Below are 17667 nucleotides of genomic sequence, written 5' to 3'. Positions count from 1 at the left end.
TTGTATCGAGGCACAGATCTGGGGAAGGGTACAAAAAAAATCTCTACACCTTTGAATGTCCCGAAGAGCACAGTGGTCTCCATCATTCGTAAATGGAAGAAGTTTGGATCCACCAGGACTCTTCCTAGAGCTGGCCGCCCAGCCAAACTGAGCAATTGGGGGAGGAGGGCCTTGGTCAGGGAGGTGACCAAGAACCTGATGGTCACTCTGACAGAGCTCCAGCGTTCCTCTGTGGAGATGGGAAAACCTTCCAGAAAGACAACCATCTCTGCAGCACTCCACCAATCAGGCCTTTATGGTAGAGTGGCCAGACGGAAGCCTCTGCTCAGTAAAAGGCACATGACAGCCCGCTTGGAGTTTGCCAGAAAGGACCTAAAGGACTCTCAGACCATGAGAAACAAGATTCTCTGGTCTAATGAAACCAAGATTGAACTCTTTGGCCTGAATGCCAAACGTCACGTCTGGAGGAAACCAGGCACCTCTCATCACCTTGCTAATACCATCCCTACAGTGAAGCATGGTGGTGGCAGCATCATGCTGTGGGGATGTTTTTCAGTGGCAGGAACTGGGAGACTAGTCAGCATCGAGGGAAAGATGAATGGAGCAAAGTACAGAGAGATCCTTGATGAAAACCTGTTCCAGAGCGCTCAGGACCTCAGACTGGGGCAAAGGTTTACCTTTCAACACGACAACGACCCTAAGCATACAGCTAAGACAACGAAGGAGTGGCTGCGGGACAAGTCTGTGAATGTCCTTGAGTGGCCCAGCCAGAGCCCAGACTTGAACCCCATTGAACATCTCTGGAAAGACCTGAAAATAGCTGTGCAGCGACACGCCCCATCTAACCTTACACAGCTCAAGAGAATCTGCAGAGAAGGATGGGAGAAATACCCCAAATATAGTAGGTGTGCCAAGCTTGTAGCTTCATACTCAAGAAGACTTGAGCCTGTAATCGCTGCCAAGGGTGCCTCAACCAAGTACTGAGTAAAGAGTGTGAATACTTATGTACATGCAATATTTCAGTTTTTTATTTTTAATAAATTTGCAAAAAATTCTACAAAACCTTTTTCGCTTTGTCATTATGGGGTACTGTATGTAGATTGATGGGGAAAAAAAAGGAATTTAATCCATTTTGAAATAAGGCTGTAACATAACAAAATGTGGGGAAAGTGAAGGGGTGTGAATACTTTCCGGATGCACTGTATATACAGTTATTTACACCACGTCTATTTTTTGCTCAAATAAACTGTAAGGGTCATCTTCAGCTACAGAGAATAAAGGTCAAGGCTGGATTGCCAACTATGCAAAGCAAGCAATTGCTCAAGGGCCCTGAAGGCCATAGTATCACCACATGTCAGTCGGTTTTAGGTAACCTGATTAAATGCAAATTTGTTTGGGAATATGTACCATTTAAACACGATATCAATTGAAATGATAGGGACCTTAAGAGGGACACTGTATTATTATTATTATTATTATTATTATTTTTCCCCCCTTTTCTCCCCCAATTGTATCCGGCCAATTACCCCACTCTTCTGAGCCTTCCCTTCTGAGCCCCACCCCCTCTGCCAATCCGGGGAGGGCTGCAGACTACCACATGCCTCTTCCGATACATGTGGAGTCTCCAGCTGCAGCTTTTCACCTGACAGTGAGGAGTTTCACCAGGGGGATGTAGCACGTGGGAGGATCACGCTATTCTCCCCAGTTCCCCCTCTCCCTCGACAGGCGCCCCGACTGACCAGAGGAGGCGGTAGTGCAGCGACCAGGACACATACCCACATGCGGCTTCCCACCCGCAGACACGGCCAATTGTGTCTGTAGGGACGCCCGATCAAGTCAGAGGCAACACGGGGATTCGAACTGGGATCCCTGTGTTGGTAGGCAACAGAATAGACCGCTACGCTACCCAGACGCCCCCGGACACTACATTATTATCTATCCTTGATGTGCTGTTGTGTAGAGGGGCCCTGTGTAAAAATGCAGTCTTAAGGCCCTTATCATTTCAATTGGTATTGTGCTTATATGGATATCCTTAAGCAAATTTGCGACGGCCATCTTGTGGTCAGGTTGTATACCAGCATAAGGCCTGAAGGGGAAGGGGTACATGCACTATGTACAGAGAGTGGAGAATTTGGGTTGGTAGGGACCCATACTCAACTTTTTCCCTGGGGCCCCACAGTAGGTTAATTCAGCCATGAAAATGCTTACTTGCTTAGTGGCAAATGGGTACTGTTACCATCCTCTTTGGTTGTGTTACTCTTTCATTCCCCCTTTCTCCCTCTCCGGCCCTCTCCTTGGCTCTCCAGGGTCGAGAGGTGAGCCAGCAGAGTGTGAAGCAGTTTTATGAGACCCGGATGTCCCGTCAGAACACACAATCCACGCAAGACGACCTGGAAGACATGCTTTCTCCCCCTTCCTCGCCCCCCGCTGTTCCCTCCACCCACCATGCCTATGTCAAGCTCAGGAACACTGCCTCCAAGGTTTCCTGGGGCAGCAGCGTCTCCAGGTACTGTCCCGATGGATTTACTGTGGCAGTCATACAAAACACCTGTGCTCGTTGATTCAAAACCTCTCCCTCCACAATATTTTTTTCAGTACAAATGCAATTACATTTCTTTCTCTGTAATTTTATATGTTTTATAGTTTTACTCTTAGTTTTATTTTTTTATGTACTCACACTTAATGCTGCCCTCACCTTTTTCCTGCTATGCAGTTGTGTCATTGTGTGTCTTTTTGAGTCTGTATAAAGGTTTTTACAAGCGTGCATGCATGTGTGCGTGCGTGTGTGCATGCGTGTGTGTGTGTGTGTTCACACGCACACATATTCTGTGAGCAGATGTGAATCAGACTTTATTGGCTTCCCCCAAGTTGCAGCTGCCAATTTAGTATACATATAAATGTAGATAGATGCATTTTATTTTGCACATACTCATTAAAGTCTCAAAGTTCTACATAAAATGATTAATTCAAAATACAATGGTGAGGAAAAACAGAGTGCAAGCATATGACTTTGAAGATAGTTAGCGATACAAGCAGATTACTCAATATTTCTACACAACTAACACAACATGCACTCTGTCGGCCTTTTTGGTTATGTTCAGCCGTTTACTCATCTTCCAGCTTGCTGCTAACATCCCTCTGGTTTCTCCCAGCTGTATGACAGATGAGACAATGCTGGGCTCCCGCCAGCCTACCCAAGAGGAGCTGGATGATCCTCCTGTCCTGCAGCCATCCGCCAACCAACTGAGAAGGAGGCTTCTGAAGACAGCTAATATTGAACTGACCTCCTTTGACAGCGATGGACCTTTGCTGAGGTGAAGGGAAAAACCTCAAAACTTCTGCTCTGCTTTTGTTTCTGCTGAACTTTGCTTTGCTTCTTCTTCACTGCGTTTTTAAAACAGCCTTCTTCTCACTGTAATAGTTTATGATGCCTGTTGGCAACACTTGAATTTACCTGTTAACTGCTCACTCTCTTGTATGTAGATGGTTCCACTTTACAATGAGGCATGTATTATAAAGGGCTTATAAGTGTCTAATAATTACTTCATTAATGTCAATAATTCATTTATCAATGCGTTGTAAATCAGTAATGAGGTATCAAGCATCGATAAAAAGAGCTTTTCGGTTGTCAAGTTGGGAGCCCCCTTTTTGTCAATACAAAAGAGTCCTCATAGAGAGTCTCAGAAACAACACAAGTGGCGAAGACTGCTGATTCACATTCTCACCAAGCAGCGTACAAATAGTGAGGCTACGATACAATGGCTAAGTTAGCTTTGTCTAGTCATGTGGTTTCTGAGAGAATGTCCTTGGAGACTCCCATATTGGTAACATGTGGGCCCGCAACTTGGCAACCCAAAAAGCAATTTTATTAATGCACTATAACATCTTCTGACTGATTCATAAAAGATTCATAAATAAATATGCCTTATTTAAAGTAGTGCCATGTGAATGATGTATACTCTGTTATGATGAATGAATAATGCGTCCTCCATCCAAGTTGCACATAGTGGGTATTTTATTAGCTTTGCATATATGAGACAAGGTGGACTAGACATATATCTGACTGTACTCTTGTTTCAAAAGCCTCGAAGATGATATCCCTCAAACGAGAGACCATGAAGAAGGTGACGATAAGGAGGACAATGAGCAAGAAGAGGAACAGAGGCAACAAGAAGGAGAGGAAGAAGAAGTAGATGAACAGGATGAGGAGGAGATGCAGGAAGAGGTGGGGGAACCAGAGGAAAGAGAGGAGGATGAGTACCCTGATTACTCAGAATGCACCTCCCTGGGTCTGAGGGAGTCCGAGGAAGAGAAAAGCCTCGATCTCCCAGAATCCCCCAGGCCTCTGAGTCAGGACAGCAGGAACCTCACTGCCAGCGAACTGCTGCTCAACAAGTCAGTTTTCATGGGAAATTTAGTTTTAGCAGAATGGGTTGGAGCAATTTTTAATACATCTCTTAGGTCTTGAAAAACAAAAGATGCTGAAATGAGATGAATGTGTTCATCTCACCCCAACATGTCTAAGAGATGAATCTTGTGAATAGTTTAAATATTGTGAACAATACAAAGATGTCTTTGCCCAAATCTGTTTTTTTAATAAAGCACCGATGGCACATCAATTTTATATTGAGTTTCCTCAGTTTCATATTGATCCACTAATCCTATGGCCGAAGACATCATTTGTCTTATATGATAAATCTCATCATAGAACAGTGAATTCGATTGTTTCACTGACCACCCCTATCTTCATCTCTATGTCTGTCTTGTACTTCCTCCCTCATGCGTCCCTTTGCTCCTCTTCTCCCCTTGATTTCCACAGTATGTTTGACAATGAGGAGATTTCAGAGTCTGACAAATTCTTCCAGTCACTGCCCAGGCCGCTGAGGCTCCTCTTCGCCCTCTATAACACCATGGTATCCAAGTCAGAGATGCTGTGTTATTTTGTCATCATTCTCAACCACATGGTGTCGGCCTCATTACTCTCCCTGATCCTGCCTATCCTCATCTTCCTCTGGGCCATGTTGTCAGTGCCCAGGCCTTCCAAACGCTTCTGGATGACCGCCATCGTATACACAGAGGTAAGTTACTTTATGTTATGATTACAGCACAATTTTGGCATTCAGTGTTGTCCCCGAATCTGATGCATCCGTAATTTTATTTTAATGGGGGATATCTTCTTTTGGGAGGTCAACTCTCTTCCACTATTTTCCATCTATTTACAGCTAACAGTTGTGGTAAAGTACTTCTTCCAGTTTGGCTTCTTCCCCTGGACCACGTTTGCCTACCGAGGCATCAACGCCGAACGGCCTTTTGCCTTGCCCAACATCATTGGGGTGGAGAAGAAAGATGGCTACGTTCTCTTTGACCTCATCCAGCTGCTAGCTCTGTTTTTCCACCGTTCAATTCTAAAGGTACCATGCTTATTACATTCAAAGAGCATCATGAAATCCATAGTGTTGATAAAGACGTATTGGTGCACACAAGCAGTCCTGCTGTAACCCATTTTGCACTCTGACCCATGGTTTGAGAATGCAGACTTGATGAAATGAAATTTTCTAACATGTCCATTAACTTTACAGTGTCACGGTCTGTGGGATAACAAGGAGGTTGAGATGCCTGACTTCTTCAAGAAACTGAAGAAAAAAGTGGACAAGAAGAAGATGACGGCAGGAGATAAACCAAGAACGGCGATGGAACCTCGACGCAAACTGCGTTTACTCGCTCTCCAGACCTCCACCACCTCCATGTTCTCGAGACGGATGAGAGGCGACTCAACAGAGTCTAGTAATGAATATTTTGAATAATTACTATTAACGCACGGATATTAAGGCACTTGAGTTTGCATGAATCCAGTTGTGGCACCATGCACTCTATTTTAAGATTCTTTGTTTAAGATTTTTAATTGAAGGTGACTGATGTTTCATGTTTCACATCTTGTTCTATTTCTCTTATGATTTCCTCTGTTCTGAGAGTCCAGTTATGCGCCATACAAGGGAATTATGCTAATAGCAATATTGGCTACAACTTCTTGAGGTTTGGTTTGATTTGGTAGACCAATCCATTCCTGGTCAGCCAGACCACTGTCAGATTCTCTATCAATACAGTATATGGGCACTTGTCTTGGAAATTCAGCTCGATTGTCAGTTTAGGTGCTCAGTCAGTTCCTGCTTTTATAACTTTTATGAATCCAGGGAAGGTTGACCACACACGCTTTTTCACTGACACCCTTCTTCAAATTCACAGTTGAGAGACTACTGCACTTAATCTCCACCTCCACCAAGAGATGTCTAAAAGAAATAAATGCCACTTTGCTGTCTGAAGATGAGAGTTTCAGATATATGACCAGTGATTACAGAAATGGTTTTATGGTTTATATTTTTTGTTTTTGTACTGGAGAGGTGAAACCCAAGAAGCACCACAGCAGGAAGAAGAGACGACACAAGGCTCCTCTGACCAGGAAACAGATGATCAGGCAGCAGATTAGAGAAAAGATGCTCCAGGCCAAAGCTGCTGTCATCGAAGTGTGCGTAGCTTTTCATACTGAATTGGATTTTAATGTAAAAATTATATTTGTGCCTCTCAGATGAGGGATTTGCTTTTACTTTTTTTTTCTTTTTTACCAATAGTTACACAGTATAAGGTATGATGTCGCATCCTGCGTTGAGGTCTCTTAGTATTCTCTGCCTGTTTCATGACGCAGTGCCATGCACATTTTTCAAACTGTTATGACCAACGCTGACATTTAAGATGTTTAGCTACTTTATGCGGGACTGGTAATAGTTACTTCAAACCATTCAAGTGGACTATTAAACACATAAAAGTAGTCTGTGTGGATGATTTTATGGGTAAGTGGTTAGCAGTCTTGCATTACTTCATACAGCACATGATGGATAGTGGGGTAAGCCAACTGTGTAAAGATTGGCACACCTGACATCATGAAATACTAACAAAAATCTAAGTTGAGGATAATTTTACTGGTAGTTCATGTGATAAGTGTTTAATCTGAGTGCATTTTCCTGGCTTCTCATTTCTGCATCTCCATGTACATCTGTCGTACCTTCTTTTCCACAGTGCCCTGCACATTTACCTTCCCATCAGGCAATTCTTCTATGATATCATCCACCCGGAGTACAGTCCCGTGTGTGATGTGTACGCCCTCATGTTTCTCATTGAAGTTGCCAACTTTATCGTCACTATCTATGGATACTGGGCTTTTGGGGTAAAGTTTCTGTATAGTCAGTCAAGACAAGTCAGTTCATTTAAAAAGCATGAAAAGAAATCATCTTTTAAAACTACCAACATTTGCATTAAGTGCAAGTGAACCGAAGTGAAATACAAGAACCTGAATTACTTTGAAAGACACTAAGAGTTATAGATCAGAATGCACTTTGACACAGTCATGTGCATACACAGGCCCACAAATACACTTTGTTGGCTGATATAATTACTACAGGAGATAGTCACATACCGTAGACCATGTGTTTCAGCAGTCCTGATTCCTGCTGTATGCACTGTCTCTTACTCTTACCATGTCTGTCTCTGTCTCTCACTCTGTCTTTCTTTCTGTCTCTCTTCTTTTCTGTCTCTGTCTCGCTCTTTCTATTTTCATGAACTCTCTCCCTCTCTCTGTCTCAGAAATACAGTGCAGCAGCAGACATCACAGAGTCCCTGTCGGAGGACCAGGTTCCACAGGCCTTCCTGGTCATGCTGCTGATCCAGTTTGGTACCATGATCATGGACCGGGCCCTGTACCTGAAAAAGTCCCTGCTGGGGAAGTGTGTGTTTCAGGTGGTGCTGGTGTTTGGCATTCATTTCTGGATGTTCTTCATCCTCCCTGGAGTCACCGGGAGGTCAGCGTTCAGAAGCCAAAGTCATTCATTCATTCATTTAATTCATTTACTCACTCACTCAGTTTATTTATAACTTGTGGTTTCTTAACTAACTTGATTTATTTACTCGTTAGTTAGTCAGTTAGTTTGTGTGGTTCTTTAGGTGGTTGGTCTGTTCATGATTGATTTACTCGCTCATTCATGTTTGCATTGATTTACTTGTTCATTCATTTTTCTACAGAATTCATTCATTTATTCAACCTTTACCTAGATAAGCTGCCATATCCAGGTTGAGTCCCTTGTACTGAGTAATGAGGAAAAAAACCTAAGAAGTTCAGTAATGTACATTCCTATTTAACATCAGTCAGTCAACTAGTCAGTCAATCAATCATACTTGATTCATAGTTACACTTTATTTATATATAGCAAATTTCATATATTAAAATGCAATGCCATGTGCTGTCCATCAGATAAAGTTAAAACTACAGTGAGATATGATAATGAAAAGTAGATTGCACCAAAATAAAAAATGTCATTATGTAAAAGCTTTAGGTGCACTCTTGACACATGAAAGCTTAGGACACAGTACAGGTTTGCTGATACTCTGCAGGATCTTCAATAGCAACAATAACAAAATGTCTTTAACAGCCTCATGCAAGAAGAATACCATATTATTGAAGTTTGTTTCAATGATTGATTGATTGATTGATTGATTGATTGGTTGAAGTATTTTTGCACTGGCATAATCTAGAAAATGCTGTCCCCCACCTATTAAGGCTTTCATCTTTTACTCCAGTGAATAAATCACAGCTGAAAGGAGACTTTGGTTTTTTTCCCACCGGTGTCTCATCCTCTCATGGTGCCTTATGTATTCACAGGAGGTTTAACAGAAACCCAATTGCCCAGCTGTGGTACTTCGTCAAGTGTATCTACTTTGGCCTGTCTGCCTTCCAGATTAAATGTGGCTACCCCAACTGCGTGCTAGGAAACTTCCTGACTAAGCAGTACAACTACATCAACCTCTTCCTCTTCCAAGGGTAGGCTCAGTGTTACAAAAACAATGGCTTGATTGTTAAGATCATAATTACTGTCTAAATAAATACAAATGTACATACTAACTGCATGCTTGACATTCAGGTGACTTTTGTTGAAAGGCAATCATAACACCTTTACACGGTGTTATCTAGATATTTTAATTTTTTAATCTGTATAGTAATCACATTTCTAATATAATGTAATTTCATACAGGTTTTGGACATTGTTTTGTTTTTGAAGAAAAACCATTTTGCTCTGAACAATTACATTGTTTCTGATTTGATCATTTAAATTGTCCTCTTTCCTTTTACCTTTATTTTCTTAAATCCTTCCTTTCCTCTCTACTCTCCTCTCCTCTCCTCTCATCTCTCCTCCTCTCCTCTCCTCTCATCTCATCTTGTCACCTCTCTTCTCCTTGTCTCCTCTCGTCTCGTCTCATCTTGTCTTCTCTCATCTCTTCTCCTTGTCTCATCTCCTCTTCTTTCCTCTCCTCTCCTCTCCTCTCCTCTCCTCTCCTCTCCTCTCCTCTCCTCTCCTCTCCTCTTCTCCTCTCATCTCCTCTCCTCTCTTGCCCCACAGGTTTCGGTTGGTTCCGTTCCTGACTGAGTTGAGGGCAGTGATGGACTGGGTTTGGACTGACACCACTCTGTCTCTGACCAGCTGGATTTGTGTAGAGGACATCTATGCTAACATATTCATAATAAAATGCTTGAGAGAGTCTGAGAAAGTGAGTGTGAGGGCTTGTGTACATGTGTGTGTGTGTAAATGTGTATATGCACACTCACAATTTGAAGCTCACTGTATTTCACTGTTGCCATTACTAATAATCTACTGATGCAACAGCCATCGCACAATCATGTACTTGGCTGGAAATATTGATGCATCATTCACTTCAATTTGGACATTCTTCAACTTTTTTGACAAGTAATTCTTGCATGTGTTATACAAAGCATTTCAACATCAAAAACACTAAAAATTTAGAGTGATTAAGAACGAGCCCTCTTTTTTTTTCTAGATACATAGCATCCCTGACTCAATATTGATGATACATTCACTTTTTTCAACTAACTGAAAAGCAATTAAATCATTACTAGATTGATTTAAATCTCCCTCTGTTCTTTCCAGAAATACCCCCACCCTCCAGGACAGAAGAAGAAGAAAGTGGTAAAATACGGAATGGGAGGTTTCATCATCTTCACACTAATTAGTATAATCTGGTTCCCCCTTCTCTTCATGTCATTGGTCAGTTCTGCAGCCGGAGTAACCAATCAACCGCTAGATGTCTCCATCCAGCTCAGCATAGCAGGATATGAGGTCAGGAAGGATTGAAAAAATACACCAATATTGTCAATATCAAATGCATGTCATATATTTACTGTATATTAGTTTGCTAATGTTTAGCACGTTATTACTGCATATCTCTAGTGTCTGCTTTCTGCTGCATGCGTTCATGTCTTTGTATGTGCCTGTGAAAATGGTTTTGTGTGTGTGTGTGTGTGTGTGTGTGTGTGTGTGTGTGTGTGTGTGTACATAATTATGCAAATGTCTTTGTGGTTTTTCACAGCCTCTCTTCACTATGAATGCCCAGGAACAGAACTTGGTCCCTTACTCAGAAGCTGGCTTCAACCGACTCACCAAAATCTACGCTACCCATCCAGTGAGATGCAGTTCTTAGTTTGGACCCCAAACTGGGAAAAAACACTTCTTTCATTACCACAATCAGTATTACATTATTTCACTGTGAATATTTGTCAGGTGGAATTACTGTATACCACAAAATACAGAGGTTCTTGCTTTTTTTAAGAGATATAAATGTACAGTAATCTATCACTAAATCTTTAACACTCTTGGTCTTCCTGTTTTTTTTTTCATGATTATGTCATTTTTCTTATGTCTTTTATGTGAGCATCCCGAGTCAAATTCCTTCCCATGTGCAAACTTACTCAGCGAACAGTAAAACTTGGTTTGACTTTACCTCACAATGATTTGATGATTTGAATTCAGTCAGCTTTGTTGAAAGTAAATGTGTAAATCTACAATCCGCATCTCACACCTTTTCCTTCATTCCCTGCCTTTTGTCTCCCCCCCCCCCCCCACTCCCTCCTTCTCTCTTCCAGTCTGCTATGCAGTTCATAATGAACTATGAGGCGGAAGATATCATTTTGGCTAAGATAAAGAGTGATGCCAGCCTGTTGTGGAGCATTAGCCCTGCTAGCCGCGAGGCCATGATTCAGGAGCTCAGCAACTCTTCCCACATTTACATGACCTTACGATGGACGTTGCTCAGGTGAATGTGTGCACGCATAGATGCTTCTTAGATTTTGGTGCCACCTGTTGTTGATGGATTTGACACTGGGCCCTTTCACCCTCCCTGATAGGTCTTACTTGGCACAGTAGCCGCTTGTCTCTCAGAAGGGCCCCCTTTAGCTTCACATCTCCCTGAGAATACTTCTCGTTCTCCCTTACTGACACACATGTGTATGTGTCGTGGTCATTGAGTTGCTTGGTTATTTCTGCACGCATGCATGCAGTGTGTATATTTGTACATGGATGTGGATGTGTGCATCTGTGCACTATGTAAGTTCTTTTACAATGGCATACCATAGCTCTATAAAGAACAGAGGAGAAAAAATGTCTCTTTGATAAATCAAAGTAGACCTCAAACAAAATAAATCCCAAGTAAATGCTTTTCTAAATTGCTTTGTGGCACAGCACATGTGCCTTAAGTCAAGAAGGGCACAAACCTTTCCATATGACAGTGATTGTTTCATGCGCCTTCCCTTTGCACCCCAGGAACGCATCCTTGTCGATGAATGCTGAAACAACAGGAGAGCACACTGTGAAATATAAGGACATGGTCTTGAGGGACGAGATAGTTAATATGCTAAAAGGGACCAGGCATAGCCCTGTGTGAGTCACACACACACACACACACACACACACACACACATCTATATATAAAAGCTGGTTATACTTCATGCAATTTATTTTAATATGTCTTCCTCTAAATATACCATCCTATAACTGAACTACTAAGCAAAATTACATAAATATAAACATCATATTAGTAGTTTTTTAAATGTAGCATTTTACTGACAGAAATATTGAGGAGAGTATACGCTAAGAGATCAAAAATATCAGTGTATCCTTCATACTTCAGCTTCATAATGTAAATCAAAACTAAGAAATTAGCATAGTGTGTAACGGCTCTCCAGGGGTCAACTGTAATTTTTTAATGCAAACCTCTTGGATAAAAGTATTTCACATATTCTCATTTAGCATACATTCTATCCAATGTGATTTTAAAGTCCACTGCAACACTAGGGTTTAGACCATGAACCTCAGCAATTATATGCTAGTGCTGCGGCATCTTTTATCCCTATCTTTAGTTATATTTTCAGACAGAATGAAGGGGAAAATTACCATTTTCATTGGCAAATGCCATCAATTACCCTTCAGTCAATATTTATAACATCTTACCTACCTTTCTTGGGAGGGCATGATCATGAAGTGTACACTCATTTCAGTTTGGGTACATCATTTTGGCCTTGGGCTCAGAAATCAAGGGGCATCGTAATGAGTTAACAATCAAAAACATTCAACACTTCCATTCAACGTGACTAAAAATACCCACATTCAGTGTGAATTAGCATCACATCATGTTTCGTTCTTTAATTCTCCCCTGTAGGATCATAAATTTTCTGCTGCCGAAGTTCCTCAGGGGTCCTAAGGGGCCTGAGTCCAAGATGGCCACCAGGATGGAAGTTGGTTTGTCATCCGTATATTAATTGGTCTTATGTCAGGATCATAAAACCAGATTTCCCCTTAACAACATCAGAACTTCACCTGTAAATACATAAAAAGGATCCATTGTGTAGATAAGTAGCATGTGTTTCTTGTTATTCATGAACTGGCTTGATATTATGGTATGTTGATTCTGTGGCTTGAATTCTTGTATGTAAAAATGGGACTGACATGCCCTTGTTTCTCTGCAGGATATGTTCTGACTATCTGTTTGTATCAGGGTTTTATTTTGGTGTGTAGCGGGTTAGTCTGGGGCCCTGCTTCTAACCCATGAAGAATGATGTACTTAATAGATTCAGCAGTGTGATACATCCCGTGAATTTAAATGGTACATGTACATTGAAAGCAGCGTTCCCTCAGCTAGCACACAGTTCAAACTAACCCATGTATATCACTGCCTAGAGCATTCAGACCGCCCAGAGGACATCCAAACACTGGCTTTCTTCAGGCCCCTGTCAGTCAGACTTCAGCAGACCAATGGGGAGGCAGAGGAGGAGGATGGCCAGTGGTGGGTGGTGGAGGAGTGTTCCCCAGGTCCTGCCCTCAACCACAAAAACTGTCACAGTATAGAAATAGTGGTGTTCAATGACAAAGTTAGCCCCGCTAGTCTTGGGTTCCTGGCTGGACATGGGTAGGTAACAGCTCAGCTTCTTTAACATGCCCTCCTTATCCTTTCAGACATTGCATGCAAACTACAAGCCTGGGGTCCATAAAGGCAATTACCTGCATGCCTAGATTTCTCCCTCCACTCAGTTTTTGTATTACATACATCCAAATATGTGAACAAATTTTGTCATAGAATAAGAGGATTTTTTTCGGAGGGGGGGGGGTGGCTTTCTATGGTGTTTTATCAGGAAGTCAGGAAGATAATGTCTAACTAGATAGCTATTCATGTTATCCACATTTTCACAAAAATTCTCATTCTCCGCTTACCTTTATCCCAGTGACCTTGGCCAACAAAATGGAGAGACAAAGAAAACAAGTTCTTTTTCAAGATTTTGATCAGTTTTTTCCCTCATAAAAAACATGAATAAACTCATCAATAAACCCTGAAAAATGCACATACTAAGCAACAACATAGGCCTCAATCAACACACACACACACAAATTTTTAAACCCTTGTGTTCTTTACCTCTGTCCATCACAGCATCGTTGGCCTGTACATGTCCGTGGTGTTTGTCATTGGGAAGTTCGTCAGGGAGTTCTTCAATGGTATCTCCAGATCCATCATGTTTGAGGAGCTTCCATGCGTAGACCGCGTCCTAAAGCTCTGCACAGACATCTTTGTGGTGCGGGAAACAGGAGAAATGGAGTTGGAGGAGATACTCTGTGAGAAACTCATCTTCCTCTACAGATCCCCAGAGACTATGATCAAGATGACCAGAGAGAAGAAAGACTGCTAGGGATACAGCTAGGACGAGTTGCCATGGATCGATGGATGTATGGGTTACTTTGAGAACTGATTGACTTTGAGTTAGTGGAAGGCCAAAGGTGTAGTGACAACCGTTGAGGTGGATTTGTTTTACCTCACTGACCCCACAACTAAAGCATATTAAATCAAAATGTTTTCACTACAGTTAAGTTGGGGATCAATTCACTTTCAATTTAATCAGCTCAAACGGAAAACAAAAATTGCAAAAGATGCAACATAGTGGTCAGAAAGACCAGTCAGCTATTTCTTGACTGAGGTTGCAGCCCCCATCAGCATGGAGCCGTAATGACTGACTGTTCTCCCTACCAGCTAAAAGGACACCATCGGGCCTCCCTGTGGAGGGAAGCCATCAACAACAGAATCGTCCTATGGGATAAACAACATTTCACATCTGCCCTTGGTTTTCAGTCCACAATTTTGAAGTAGAAAGATTCTTAGTAGGAAAACAAAAGCAGTATTGAGGAAAGGTAAAAGATGACTTGATGATTTAACTGAATAAAATTCCCATTTCAAGAGAGGAGCACACTTATTCCTTGTGACCTTGAGTACAGCACTAATGCAATGCATTTACAGTGGGCTTAATTAACCAATATGTTAAGTTTTGGTCAATTTTCTACAGGGACCCTCCCTCATATTTATCAAATATTGATCACACTAAGTATTTTAAATCAGAGCACAATCTGACACAAAAAACTAATAAATCTAGAGACCTTGTGGCTTAAAGTGACTGTAGCTGCCATCAATAAAGAAGTTTGCCATTTTCTCTTTAATATAGATTGCATGCATTTATGACTTTTTAAGTGCAAATTAGCTCAAGCAAAACATCTAAATTTCCCTTGGTAACCCTACCTCCTACATTTCAAGAAAGTGTTCACACACATACACGTTACCTGTGTAAATATGTTCTTCTATACATGTTGCCTGTCTAACCCAGTACATTGTATCATTTATATCAAAATAAAATCCCAAGAAACCTATAAATCTCAAGTGATATTTTGCAATTATTCAAACATTACATGCTTCAAACACAACCTAAAACCAAGTCGTTCCAATTTCCATATCTTTAATACATTTTTCTTAATTACACATGAAAGAGAAAGACAAACAATAAATTGTAAGCCATTTAGGTCCCCAGTCTCTCAAGTGATGATCTTATCAGTTCTTAATTCATCAGCCATTCACAACAGGAAGTGCAGGGTGGGACGCTGACAGGTCATCCTCCAAGTAAAACTATGAACACCCTTGTCACAGATCCTAGAGGAACAAAAAGGACAGGGTATTATTATTAGTACCTTTCCGATTATGCATTTCTCAACAGTATGGTGCATTGCCCATGGATTGTGGATGAGAACCAGCTACTGTTTTATTACAAACACCAATCAAACATGGTGTGAAAGATACTGTAGTGCAACCTAGCTAATCAGAAGCTCCCTGGAAGGTCAATAGGACAACTGGTGTATTTGGATCCAAGTTGAACCCGATGCCAAATATGAATAACCTTATATTAACAAAAATCTGATTCTAGTGAGTAAAAGAGGAAATCAATTGCATCACAGGAAAACGAGAAGATTATTTCAGTGAAATAAGTGAACTAGTGTTAATTTGCATTTTTGACTGTGAATAGCAAATTTGTGCAGCCTGCTCAACGTGTCACTGATGCAAGTTAGTCCGAGCTAATCTTACAAATTCCTTTCAAATATAAACATTGTCTTATTTAAGAACTATTCTATAACAGACTGGTAAGTGTATAATTTCCCTGCATTTGTTTCTCTACTTCCAGTTTACTTCCAGTTTATGCCACTTCCATCTAATACAATTTTCGCCAAATAGAATAACGATGGGCTTCAAGGCTCAAAAACGTGACTACAAAATCTTTAGGGTGTCGTCTTTACCAGCGTGCTAACGTTACAACTAAAGCGACAGGCACATTATCCAGATAGTGCTCAAGTTACCAGTCCATATTGATGGGAATGATAAATGATTTGTAAAACAATGTGCAGGTTTAACAGAAATAATTACATCAAACCAACATTTTACTTACATGCGGCTGTCTTAGGTTTAAGGACTTTGACGCTAGACTCCGCGGCCTTCATTGCCTCGGATTTCAACTGGGGCTTCAACGCTGCTCGCACCGCACTGGCGCAGATTGCGGAGAAGCGAATATAGCTGCGGACAGAGGGCACACAAGAGCACCGGCTTGAAAGCGACAAGCAAAGACACCGAAACCTAACGACACGCAGATTCACAGAGAAGCCGGGAGTGAATTGCGTCATTATATCATCGATTACAAATGACAGATGCACCAGTCTTAAGAGAACATCAATTTACACCTCAGACATTTATTGGGGCCAAAAACACATGAGCATTAAGCTAACAGTTTCTAGCACGCTAGCACAACAGCCTAGGTCAGGATTTCATGAATGAAACAACGACGGATATCTCGTATAAACAGATAATTACACTCAAGACCTGTATGCTCAGAGGGGGAGCAAATGCGACCATTAAATATACGTTCGTAAATATTTTCTACCTTAGGCCTGCTTGTCTCCAGTATGCAACCATCTTGCCTCTATTGTGGCTTCAAGGACAGGTCGAGTACGTATGTGGTTCCGTCACTAGAAAGACGCCGGGGCTTTCCCAACCAATCAGAGCAGTTTAAAACCCATGCTCGTTCTTCATATGTCCCGCCCCTATTTCCCGAAATCTGTCAAACAACTTCCTTTTTAATTTTCCTAAAAAATATTTATCATTAATCATTACTCGTTTTGCTGGAAGTCGTGTGTGTGTGTGTGTGTGTGTGTGTGTGTGTGTGTACATACACACAGGGTGTTGTGATGCGTCTAGTGCAGCAGTGTGTAGTTGGAGGGAAGGTGCATGTGTTCTTCCAACCCGCTTGTGTCCTTCCTGCCCTTAGCTTGCTGCCGCTGGCTAGCCTTTGTGGCGAATAGGGAAGCATCCTAGCGTGTAACCCTTCCCTTGCCAGTACATAGCCTCTCCTTCACCAAGACTCCTGCCAGGCCTCCCCGTGGCCACACGTGGTAACTGGGGTCTTGCGGCCCCAGGCTAACTTGGCAGGGGATCTCGGAGCAGCAGTGGGCCCCAGAGATATGGTGTGCAGGCCCACCCTGGTGGACATGCCCTGGCACCTATCAACCACTGCCCCGCTGCCTTGTGGGTGAGTCTGGAAGACATAAGGCTAAGGGAGCTTACCCCAACAGAAAAGCAAGCTGTGGCGGCACGCTTCGAGGCGGTTTCCGAAAAACTGGATTTCCGGCAGCCCCCTGCAGTTGTGTGGAGGTGCCGGTCGTCTAGGGATCCCCCTTGCCATCGGAACCATCTCCTCTACAATCAAGTCATGTGGCTTTGGGAGAAGCGCACCCCCCATGCCACTTTAAAAACCATCTCTGCGCAGGTATCTTCTGCTATCTGAGTCCTCAAAGGACCCGCAAATAGAAGAAGATGGTCATCATCGGGCACGATGGACAACCAGCAAGCAAGTGTGTGTGTGTGTGTGTGTGTGTCCTGTCACTTGCGCAGTGTCTCGGGATAACAATTTTCAAAATGGTT

General features: G+C 42.1%; 2 protein-coding genes across 2 annotated transcripts in view; one reads left to right on the top strand and one right to left on the bottom strand.

The window, feature by feature from the left end:
* Nucleotides 1–14071, top strand: part of si:dkey-11f4.7 (piezo-type mechanosensitive ion channel component 2) — a 70960-nt gene extending 56889 nt beyond the window's left edge. The window contains exons 39-56 of the mRNA XM_056299401.1: nt 2307–2506; nt 3153–3314; nt 4084–4395; nt 4820–5078; nt 5223–5411; nt 5580–5784; nt 6397–6523; nt 7072–7219; nt 7636–7850; nt 8708–8866; nt 9444–9591; nt 9990–10178; nt 10429–10521; nt 10982–11151; nt 11658–11774; nt 12553–12632; nt 13071–13299; nt 13816–14071. Of these exons, the coding sequence (XP_056155376.1) occupies nt 2307–2506; nt 3153–3314; nt 4084–4395; nt 4820–5078; nt 5223–5411; nt 5580–5784; nt 6397–6523; nt 7072–7219; nt 7636–7850; nt 8708–8866; nt 9444–9591; nt 9990–10178; nt 10429–10521; nt 10982–11151; nt 11658–11774; nt 12553–12632; nt 13071–13299; nt 13816–14071 (3258 nt within the window). The remainder of the gene's footprint in view (nt 1–2306; nt 2507–3152; nt 3315–4083; nt 4396–4819; nt 5079–5222; nt 5412–5579; nt 5785–6396; nt 6524–7071; nt 7220–7635; nt 7851–8707; nt 8867–9443; nt 9592–9989; nt 10179–10428; nt 10522–10981; nt 11152–11657; nt 11775–12552; nt 12633–13070; nt 13300–13815) is intronic.
* Nucleotides 14072–15143: 1072 nt separating this feature from the next.
* On the bottom strand, nt 15144–16769 carry LOC130107960 (ATP synthase subunit epsilon, mitochondrial-like). The gene is made up of 3 exons (XM_056274780.1): nt 16631–16769; nt 16142–16266; nt 15144–15354 (listed from the first exon to the last, which is right to left on the bottom strand). Coding segments are annotated over exons 1-3 (159 nt in total). The 5' UTR covers nt 16663–16769; the 3' UTR covers nt 15144–15352.
* Nucleotides 16770–17667: the final 898 nt, after the last annotated feature.

This window comes from Lampris incognitus, chromosome 2 (assembly GCF_029633865.1).
Source record: "Lampris incognitus isolate fLamInc1 chromosome 2, fLamInc1.hap2, whole genome shotgun sequence".
NCBI classification, from domain to species: Eukaryota; Metazoa; Chordata; class Actinopteri; order Lampriformes; family Lampridae; genus Lampris; species Lampris incognitus.
The sequence above is the reverse complement of the archived record's forward strand: the minus strand, read 5'-3'. Positions and strand labels throughout refer to the sequence as shown.

Excerpts from the sequence above, each read along its gene's own strand:
- LOC130107960 (XM_056274780.1), bottom strand. The coding sequence starts at position 16,662 with ATGGTTGCATACTGGAGACAAGCAGGCCTAAG. Across the intron at positions 16,267-16,630 it reads TGGAGACAAGCAGGCCTAAG|CTATATTCGCTTCTCCGCAA; the intron begins GTAGAAAATATT and ends CTCTGTCCGCAG.